The sequence below is a fragment of the Equus asinus genome, chromosome 14, assembly GCF_041296235.1.
Source record: "Equus asinus isolate D_3611 breed Donkey chromosome 14, EquAss-T2T_v2, whole genome shotgun sequence".
Taxonomy (NCBI): Eukaryota; Metazoa; Chordata; class Mammalia; order Perissodactyla; family Equidae; genus Equus; species Equus asinus.
The window spans coordinates 574,596-585,338 of NC_091803.1; the positions used below are offsets into that span (position 1 = coordinate 574,596).

General features: G+C 53.4%; 1 protein-coding gene across 30 annotated transcripts in view; it reads left to right on the forward strand.

Moving 5' to 3' along the window:
* Positions 1-10,536, forward strand: part of SUN1 (Sad1 and UNC84 domain containing 1) — a 55,774-nt gene extending 45,238 nt beyond the window's left edge. For all 30 annotated transcript variants that reach the window (XM_044746630.2, XM_070484028.1, XM_044746635.2 and 27 more), the window contains 6 exons: positions 662-916; positions 1,508-1,592; positions 3,984-4,099; positions 6,560-6,727; positions 8,322-8,414; positions 8,796-10,536. In XM_044746630.2, the coding sequence (XP_044602565.1) occupies positions 662-916; positions 1,508-1,592; positions 3,984-4,099; positions 6,560-6,727; positions 8,322-8,414; positions 8,796-8,909 (831 nt within the window). In that variant the 3' untranslated portion in view covers positions 8,910-10,536. The remainder of the gene's footprint in view (positions 1-661; positions 917-1,507; positions 1,593-3,983; positions 4,100-6,559; positions 6,728-8,321; positions 8,415-8,795) is intronic.
* Positions 10,537-10,743: the final 207 nt, after the last annotated feature.

Genomic DNA, 10,743 nt, shown 5'->3' on the forward strand with positions numbered 1-10,743 from the left:
GGAGGAGGCAGAGAAAGCCGCGTACCTCATCGTGGTGTGTGGTCACAGGGCACATGGCATTTCCAGCAAACACACAGTTCCATTTTCAGCCGTTGACGTGACTGTTTCCTTACCGGATCACGGGGCTCCCGTGTCTGCCCCCAGCCCCGGGGGCTGCATGAGTGCTTGCCGAGGGCACACGCAGGCCGACAGCTGGCCGGAGCTGCTCTGCTCCCTGGGTTGGGTGCACATTTCTTTCATGCCGTGCTTTTCTGTGGTCAGCAGTTTTGGAGGGGTTCTGAAGGGAAAAATTTGTTGCATTTACGTTGTGGATTTTTTTTTTTGAAGATTTTATTTTTACTTTTTCTCCTCAAAGCACCCTAGTACACAGTTGTATATATATTTCAGTTTTGGGTCCTTCTAGTTGTGGTATGTGGGATGCCACCCCAGCATGGCTTGATGAGCGGTGCCATGTCCATGCCCAGGATCTGAACCAATGAAACCCTGGGCTGCCAAAGCAGTGTGCATGAACTTAACCACTCAGCCACGGGGCCGGCCCGCTATGCTGTGGATGCTGAGAAGCTGTGTGACCCTCCCAGATAGCTAAGGTGACAGAAGCGGAGAGGTGCATGGACTTAGTTAAAACAGTGGATTCACTGACAGTTACTAATCGTTCTACTAGGTTGATGCTCGAGTCAGAGAAACCCTCAAGCTCATGTTTTCTGGTGACGAGCAAGATGCCTCCCTTGAGTGGCTGCTGCAGAAATTTTCTTCTCAGTTTGTGAGCAAGGATGACGTGCAGGTTTTGTTACGAGATTTGGAGCTGCAGATCCTGAAGAACATTACCCACCACATCTCTGTGACAAAACAGATGCCAACTTCTGAAACCGTGGTATCTGCTGTGAACGAGGCCGGAATTTCGGGGATAACGGAAGCGGTAAGTCGATAATGAGCAATGTTTGAAAGCTACGTCATGATGAGCTGATGGTCTGGCCACTTCTGGTGTCTGGTCCTGAGAGTGGGCTCAGGATGCACTTCCACGCAGCGGGCGGTGCGGACAAGCCCCTGCTCAGTGAGCTTCAGCTCCTGCTGCTGTTGTGAAGCTGCTGCTTGGGACGCTTTCTCCTGCGTTGCTCATTGTGTCCCAAAGATCCCCTCAACCTGGGTGGCCACATGCCCTCTGAAATGACACAAGCATTTCCTGGTCATGCAGGACCAGCCACAGCTCCCGACTCCAGTCCTTGCCCCCTCCACATTTTGTGGCCTCCAGGGGTTTTTCTGGTTCTGAGATGGGTGTGACTGTGCCTGGGTGGGAAGGCCAACAGCCCCATCTCCCCCGATGGCCCCGCAGTCGGGTGCAGGACTGAAGCTGGAGTTGCTTGAAGCACCCCCACACTGTCACCCACAAGTACAGTTAACTGGAAGTGTGTGGTGAGTAGAAATGCGGCCCTCACATCCGTCATTAACTCACACGTCTTGCCTCCCCTTTTTGGTGTCTGGCTCTCCCCTGCTGCGCCCGCCCCGCCAGCAAGCGCGCGCCATCGTCGACAACGCTCTGAAGCTGTATTCTCAGGACAAGACCGGCATGGTGGACTTCGCCCTGGAGTCTGGCGGTGAGTGGAGACTGCTGATTGCCGCAGCACGTGTCCGCTGGCGAAGCAGTTACCCGCCTCCTCCACAGCAGTAGGAAGCTCGAGAGAACTTGTAAAAGTCAGCGAGCGCTGTTCCGGGCGCGTCACTGGAGTCCCATCGGGAGCGGTCAGGGCCTGCCCGGGAGCGCTGTTCCCCAGCCTCAGGCTTCACCACCACAGGAACGGTGGCGCATTGTTTACTTGTGAGCGTGTAGGTTGTAAAGTGTTTGGTTTTTTTCCAGGTGTGGAAGTCCAGTAAGGAAATGCACACTGGGCAGCATTTTTCACACCCTGCTTCCCGGCACACTCGTGTTCTCTAGGATGTGGACGTGTGTGCCTCAGCTATTCCACGGTTGATTGTTTAAATGCTGGCTGGGTGTCAGGGACACAGCGTGAGCCACCGTCCCCGCCCTCCGGGAGCTTCCCCTTCAGTGGGGGACACAGATCACAGGCAGAAAAATAGCCAGTATCCGTCAAGAAAACAAAACAGATGAAGTGAATAGGGTGCTGGTGGCGCTGTTTTCGTTCCTTAAAGAAATAAAATCAGCACGTGGTGCATCAAGTCTGGGCAGTGCTGCGTGCCACGTGTGCACAGACGAGAATTTTTGAGGCCAGCTGTCTTTGCAAATTCAGAATGGTGGTTTAGTGGAGCACTGTGGTCCCGCACCGCCTGTCACCTGACTCCTCGGTGGCGTCCAGGTCCACACAGCTGACGACACACGGGAGCGTTCCTGTGGAGAGGTGGGGAGTGTTCACGCCGCGTGAGACACATTGAGTCCATTCAGGAAGGTTTTGCCACCGTACAGGTTACAGAAAATCTGGTTTTCTAAAGTTTTAATGTTTAGGAATTCCACCTGAGGGCTGGTGGAGCCGCACACTCTCTCGGAGAAAGGAGGCGCTTCCTACACGCGGGCGCCTCCGAGGGCGGGGCTGCAGGGGGAGGGCTGTTCCCGCCACAGTCAGCTCGCTCAGTTAGCCCAGCAGTTGGGGGTCGGCGTCCCCTCTGCACGCTGGTCCCTCTGCCACGGCCCGTCTCACAGGGGCTTAACGTGGGGGTGAGGGCTGCTGTCCCCGTGGAAACCGCTGGCCGCCTCCAACGTGAGATGCGCCAGGCTGGCCCCTCTCTGTTGCACGTGTGTGTTCAGGACGACCTCTTTTAGAATATTGAGTGATTTTATTTACGTGTTTTGAAATTCATTGATTTCTGAAGAAATTGTTTTTAATTCAGAGACATCAAATGGTATTTTGACCGTTGGGTTGGGACCAGTAGTTGTCATTTCCTTTTAGAAGCGTCCTTAACCCTTACAGCTGTGTATCATTAGTTCGGAATGTTGATGGTCCTGGGGAGGCTGGACTGAAGGTTCTGTTACTACACAAGGCATTTATAGACTCTGTAAGTTAAAAAAGTGAGTCGCCGTATCTAAGAAGACCCTTTTTTAGAACGACAATAGGATATTTTAGAAGGTAGTTCAGTGGTTTGGATGTGCAGGTCAGTGGACAGCTGGTCAGGTCACCTTGTTCTCTCGTTTGAAGTGTGACTCTCCGTCCCGTCCCCTGGCCCTGCGAGCGATGGGAGGCCAGGGCGGGGCCCGCCCCCTGCAGCTGCCCGGGATCGTGGTGTGCAGCCAGATTTAGGATCCACCGCCTCAGGATGCAAACTTTTCAGGATTTATTATTTACTTATTTGTTTTGATTTTAATTTTGTTGTTGCTTCCTACACCGACTCGTTTGTTTTGGCCTGCTTTGGGACTGACATCCTGTCTGCCTTATTTCCGATTGAGGGGCAAACTGGACTCTTTTTTTTAGTTCTCTTTTACTGTTACTGGGATATAATTCACATAACGTAAACTTGACCATTTCCAAGTGTGCAGTTCGTTGTGTGTGTTATGTTGTGTAACAATCACCACTATCTAATTCTAGAATAATTCTGTTACCCCAAACAGAGACCTGTCGGCTGGCACTCCCCGTCCCCCAGCAATGGGCCACTGTTAAAATATTATGTCGCTTTGGCCTGAGAAGTAGGCCCTCCAGAAGCTCACCTGCCAGGTGGCACTGAGCCCAGTGGGATCAGTATTCTTTATTTAAAAACATGCACAAGAATTCGTTTGGGGTCGCCATCCCTGTAGTGGCAGACGGGGGCCGCGGGGCCAGTGCGTCAGGAGTCTTTCTGGCTCAGTGTGTGTACATGGTGTGGCCTAAAGCAGTGACAGTCTGCCAGCCTGAACCTGGGAAAAGGGAAATTACGAATGGGGCAGATGTTAAAGCAGGAGATTCCTTCACAGGTTAAAAACTTGAGAATCTTCAGAAAATTTCAGATCAGTCCCTGAGATGGGCGATGACCTTGCTCCCAACACCAGTGTCCCTTTTCTCCAGGGGGCAGCATCCTGAGCACCCGCTGTGCTGAGACCTACGAGACCAAGACGGCGCTCCTCAGCCTGTTCGGCATCCCGCTGTGGTACTTCTCCCAGTCGCCCCGCGTCGTGATCCAGGTGAGCGCGCGCTCCTGGCTGCCACGGGCGGGGGCCTCGGGCGTGATCACAGCCGGTTGGGACTGAGTGGTGATGTGTTTCATAGCTTTTGATTAAAGCGCACATAGGAGTGTGCCGGTCGTAAGTGCACAGCTCGGTGAATCTTCATAAAGTGAACACGTCGTGGAACTAGTCCCAGACTGAGAGACCTCTGTCCAGCACCCCAGGTCCCCTCTGGCCTCCCCGGGCGACTTCCAGGACCATCAGTTCGTTCTGCTTGCGTTTTAACGTCGTGCGGGTGGGGATCACGAATCATGTCCCTGCCGGGTCGGTGGCTCTGTCCTGTGTGATGTGAGCAGACGGTGCTGACCGCCCGGCTGGAGGGCACCCCAGTGAGATGCGGGCTGTGCTCACGTTGTCAGGGCGATGCACGGGTGGGGACAAGCACGTCAGCACGCCACGAGGGCCCTCCTGTGCCGTGGTCCTCACTGGCGTGTGCCGCTGGCCAGCACCTGTGGTTCCTCTGCTGGGAGCAGGGGGCCGTCCAGGGTCTTGTTCTCCAGCGGGGGTTGTCCCAACTTGGAGGCCTGAGGATGAAGGATTTAAATTGTCAGACACGCTTATTTTAGCGCAGTGCTGAAAAGCTCCCTGACATTAACGGCATTTTTTGAAGAAGATTCAGGTAATTCCTTTCATGTGAAATATCCACGATGGCTGTCTTTCACTTTAAAACATAAGTCCAGTCTTAAAGAATTCATAAATTAAGCTCAGCATTCAGTGAGGATCAGTAAGCTCAAGATGCAGGGCCCTGTGGTCTGGTAACAGTTCTGGCCCTGGTCGCCCAGAGGAAGGTCTGGCACACGACCGCGGCCTTTCCTCCAGCCATCAGCCGTTAGCCTGTCCATGCTGGCCCGGCCACGGGACTGCAGGCTGTGCGGATTCTCCGCGGCACATTGGCGTGGCCTCTGGCCCGTGGCCTGTGGGGTCGACACATACCTTCATGGTCGCCTCAGGCTGCACCAGTCCTGCTCATCATATGGCTCAGAGTCTTGATATGCTTGACATCCCCCAAAATCCCACTGGTGCACAGCATTGTCATTGTGACGCTGCTTGGATCTGTGGTTGGGACGTAGCAGGTACTTGAGAGGTTGGACGGACGTGAGCAAGAGAGTGGAGACAGGCCCACCTGACACACTTCTCTCGGGAGAAACCCCACAGTCACCCAATGGGGAGGTTGACAATAAAGCACGTTAACCGTAACGGGGGTGGAGGAAAGAGAAGTAGACAGCCTAGGGGCTGAGACGTAAGGATGGGCTTGGACCCCATGACTGAGGCAGGGCCCAGGACGCGTCCCCAGGACGCGTCCCCTAGCCCCACCCCCGGCTCAGATCAGACCTCGCTGTGGAGGGCACAACCATGGCGCACTCAGTGGGGCCACGCTGGTGGAACTTGCGAGAAATCTACCCTCCAGGGTGCTGGGGACAGCTGTTCACCATGAGGTGACTCACGAGAGGCATTCTGCCTCCAAACACTGTGCGAGGGGTGCCCGGGGCAGCTGCAGTGCGCCCCCAGCCCTCTGCAGACAGAGCTGACTCTTTGGGCCAGTGAAGGAAACGGCCCAGAGCCGTTTGCACAGGGCAGGCCAGAGGATGGACTTGGAGCCGAGAGGCAGGAAGTCCGTAACTGACACAGAGGATACACCGAAAATATATGTGGGCGTGCCATTGCATCTCTCTGTGAAAACGTACGTAAACAGGCACGCCCTGTTACGCCCTGCCCTGCCTCCCACAGCCTCACCGCCCCGTGCTGTGTGCCTCTGCCGCCTCTTGGCCTGTCCTGGTCACGCCAGCTGCACAGCTGCCCAGCTCTTCCTGGTGGCTGTCGCACAGCTTACTCAGCGAGGCCCTGTCTGCAGGCACGTGGCGCCTCTTTTGCTATTAAAACCACTCTTGCAGTAGGTGTCCCTGTGCCTGTGTCATTTGTGTTTCTGCCAGTGCATCTTAGGGACAGAAGAGGGGTTACTGCACGTGAGCCGTCCCGCTCGATGTCGCCACATGGCCTTCCCGAGGGGTCCGTGCTGGCGTGGACCACAGCGTGTGCCTGTGCGCCTCCCCAGTGTCCACGGCAGAGTCTGGCAGACTTCTGGGTTGTTGCCAGTTGGTTAGGGAGAAGGGGTGGCGGCCTATGGTGTAAACCTGTGTCTCTTGTTTGTCAGTGAGGTGCAGCGTCTTCTACGTTCGAGGACAGTTGACGTTGTCTCTCTCCGGGCCCCGCTGCCCCGACTCGGTGCCCGTGTAGTGACCCTTTGGGGTTTACGTGGCACACTCTTTTCCCCAGCCTGCCTTCGACTTTGCTCTTGACAGGTTCTCCCACGCTGGAGTTCTCTTATTTCTGTCCCAGCACCTTGCGCCTCTCTCGCTGCGTCTGTGTTCCCTGTGGCGAGCCTGCTCGCCTGCTGAGTTGAGCACTTTGCCTTCGCAGCCCGACATTTACCCAGGGAACTGCTGGGCGTTCCGAGGCTCCCAGGGCTACCTCGTGGTGAGGCTGTCGATGCAGATCCGCCCGACCACCTTCACGCTGGAGCACATCCCGAAGACGCTGTCGCCCACCGGCAACATCACCAGCGCCCCCAAGGATTTTGCCGTCTACGTGAGTGTTTCTGGCCCCGGGAGGCGCTCTCCTCCCCTCCCACTGGGCATTTCCCAAAGATGAGCCCCATTGAGGCTGAGGCGGCGAGGCTGCTTCCTGGCTGTAGCCGCTCTTCCTCCTCTGCCCTCGACACTCTGAGGATGCAGTCACGTCTGGGGGGCATCTCAGTGCTTTCCCTGGGGGAGCCACTCACAAGGAGCGTGCCAGCTGGCGCCCAGCTTGTGTGCAGTGCCGGACAGATTGAGGTCAGCCTGCCCGACCTGGAGACTTTATCCCACCTCTCTTGCCTGTTTGGCTCTAGAGGCAGCTCTGACAACTGTGTGGTGTTGAATTTACAGAAGAGAATAAGCAAGTTGGAAAAAGAACACCCAGAATACCAGCACCTGGAGAAGTCACCGTTAATATTGTAGCATTTTTTGGTCTCTTCTTTGTCCCTTTAAAAAATATAGTTGAGACAACACAGTTCATAAAATTGATTCCTGCCTTAAAAAGCCAAATTTACCATAAATATTTTTCCACGGCAATAACTCTCTGCCTGTCTCTAAGTAGCAGCATGGGACACTGCTGCGTGGCTAGCCCGTGCCTCCCTCTCCCGCCTCCCACGTCGGGTGCTCCAGTTGCCGTCCCAGGGTCGGCGCAGCATCTCCAGTTGTCCTCAGATGGACGGTCGGGAGCGGCACTGCTGATTCTGGGTGGGGCGGGCATGGGCACGTCCCTTGATGTCTCAGAAGTGTGGTCACCTCAGCTTCCTTTCGGACTGAGTCCCATCCTCCTACTCTCTGCTAACTTGTGGGTGAAAATGCCATGACTCGCGTTTCTGTGTAGCTCACACGCATGTTTTCTTTCTTGAGGGTTCTAGTTGTGTTTTATTCATTTATCTTTTGGGATTTCAGTTTCCTTACAGATATTTGAGCTTTTTCTTATGTAGATAGTAATGATGTCTTGTTCTGTTACAGATGCACTCCCTCTGCCAGGCTTCTTTTGCATTTAGCTCCCTCTGCGCATTGCCTGTAATTTTTTCCATGGATGTTCATGCCTAGGATGTCCGTCCCATGTGAAACAGACACTCACATACTCCCCTCTGTTTCCTACTGGTTACCTTTTTATTGGGGTCAAATATATGTAATATTTACCTCTTACCCCTGTCAGTGTGCACTTCAGGGACATGAGGCTCACGCACATGTCGTGCAGCCGTCCCCACCCCCTGCCCTGGCACCCGCCCTCTGCCTCCTGTCTGTGCGAGGTGACCTCCAGTCTCCACATCCTGCTGACTGTTCTCATGCCCATGGGCTCAACGGGTCTGAGGGTCTCCACTGTGGGGCATTGGGGGCCCAGGGGGCTATCCAGGCACCGAGGGGCCGGGCGGTCAGACAGTCACCCTCTGCTGCCCGCCCTCCTTCCGCCTTTGTTTTCTTCATCACATAACGGGAGGAATAGTGCCTGCCCCATGGGCTGTCGTGGATTGTGTGAGGCCTCACAAAACGAGTAGCCTTGTCACCGCATCAGTGGCCTCTTCCCCAGCTCATGTTGAGAAGCAATCCTAACTCTCACTGTCACTTTTCCATCATTCACTGACTGCACGGTTTGGTTTCAGGGATTGGAAAATGAGTATCAAGAAGAAGGGGAGCTTCTGGGCCGGTTCACGTACGATCAGGACGGCGAGTCGCTCCAGATGTTCCCCGTGCCGGTAAGGCCCTGCGTGGCCACAGCCTCCTGGGGGCTCCCGAGTCTCCTGGCTCCTCGTGTCAGAGGAGCCAGCGACATTAAGAGAACTGTCCCGAGTGTGTGAGGGTCACCCTCTGGGGAGAGCGCGTTGGAGCTCCCGGCTCTGCTTTCCCTGAGCGTTGTGTCAGTGTGTTTTGCTCTGCGGGAACATGTCAGGTACGGAAATGGAAAGTCCGTCTCTGGCTCGTAATGAGCTTCATGTTCCGTGACAGATAACTTAGTTCATTCTGAAAAACTTAATTTCCACCTTGGCGCCTGCCACTCAAATCCAGTAGTTGGGGCAGGGGTTGGGCTTGGGGGTGTTAATTTGCAGTAAGTGTGACTTCCCCCCCCTCAATTTCAGAAAAGACCTGAAGGAGCTTTCCAAATAGTGGAACTTCGGATCCTTTCTAACTGGGGCCATCCTGAATACACGTGTCTCTATCGGTTCAGAGTTCACGGAGAACCTGTCAAGTAAAGATCCACTACTGTTCTTGTACATTTTGTATATACTGGGACGGCTGAAACACTGGAACCTTCCTGAATGGGCATATAGACTAACAGGACCACATCACCCCTTGAATAAACATTACGCACTGCCAGCAGGAGGACGTGGAGGCACACGCGGTGGATGCCCCGAGCCCACCGTGCCGTCCTGTCCACAGAAACACTGCATGTCGAATGCTGGCTGCCCGGAGATCGTGAGCAACAGCGATCTCTGGAAGCCATTTGAATGTATGGTTCACGAAAACACTTACTTTGTTTTGGGGATTTGTTTGTGAACATAAAGCTCTTTTTATTTTCTTGACTTCAGGAACAAAGCAGATGAAATTAAAACGTTTGAAGTGTTCCTGAAGCTTTGGTATTTAGCCTTTCATGGCCCTTTTAAAGGACTTTGGGGGCAGATATATTTCATCTGTTGAATCCAGCACATCTTTCTTTCAGGGAAACACAGTGTCACCAAACTTCAGAACTCTGCACTCCCTTCCTTTGGGACGGTTGTCCTTCTCAGCACCAGTAGTTACTTTCAGTTACCAGGTGGGCAGGTGACGGGAACGGGTGTTTGTGCCTCGTCTGCCCCTCCTGAGATTCTCCGGGTTGGGGCCCGTGCGCTAACCCCATTCACTCTGCCGTGCGTCAAGTGAGTCTGACATGGGGGCTGGTCTGGACCCAAACACGCGTCACTAGAGCTCTCAGGTCCCCCAGGCTCAGCCCACTCTCCCTCACAGCGTGAAGAGGACCCAGATTCCAGCCTCCTGGATGTTTTGTTTTGAATTTTGCTGAAAAGCGAACACTAACGTGCTCTAAATCTTTCAGAGGCTTACGTTTTATTCCACTGACAGTTATCAAAGGAGGTCGTGCAAAGCAGCAAATTCCCGAGGCCCTTGCATTTTGTGGCCCTAGTTTCTCACGGCCGTGCTTCCTCCCGCCCCTGGGCTCTGCCTTGAGTCGCGACTGCCCACCCTACTCCTCACTTCCCCAGAGACCCGGCTGGTTCTGACGAACAGTTAACACTTGGCCTGTGCCACTGAGCAGACTTTATAATGAGGCATCTGCACGGCGCTTCCCGCGTCACAGACGTACTACCTTAACTATTTAAGTTTTATTGGGTTAAGACAGTTTTTTTGTGTACCTTAAATGTTGTATTTTCAGAAAAAGATAAAATGATGGTGCTGACTGGTTTTTCTGAAGAGTTTTATGTATATTGCACAACAGTCCTCAAATATACAAAAACTACATAAAGTAGCATTTTTTTTTCACTCGTAGAATTGGAACTAATGCCTATGCAGTTAAGTTGGATAAAATGTATACAGATGTTTCATATATTACAGGATAAATATATGTCAAAATTTCCTATATAAAACTAAAAATTTGGGAGTTGGGGTGGAAGTATTTTGAATAGTAATTTATTTTTAATGATGCGAGATAGGACTTTGTGCAATGTATTTTTGTAAATGCTTTTCAAAATATTCGTCTTTGGTAGTGCTTCCTTTGCTGCCACCAAATTGACAAGATGCTATTGAAATGTTTAAATAAAGAGTTTTAATTTTTAAAAGTGCATGTGATGTTTCAAATGAACAATAAACAGTTTATTTCTTTTCTCAGTTGGCTTCGTTTCTGCCCGTGGAGGTGGGGGAGGGACGGCGAAGGCGCGTGTTCCTTCGGCCGCGTTCTGAAGGTGAGCGGTCCTCGCGGAGCTCGCCCACCTTCGCCTGGGCCGTGCCGTCCCCACTTGCAGCGGACTGGAGTGCAGACAAGGTTGCTTGAGAGGGTCTCCGGAGGGCCCCTTGTCATGGGTGCTGCTGCCGCCG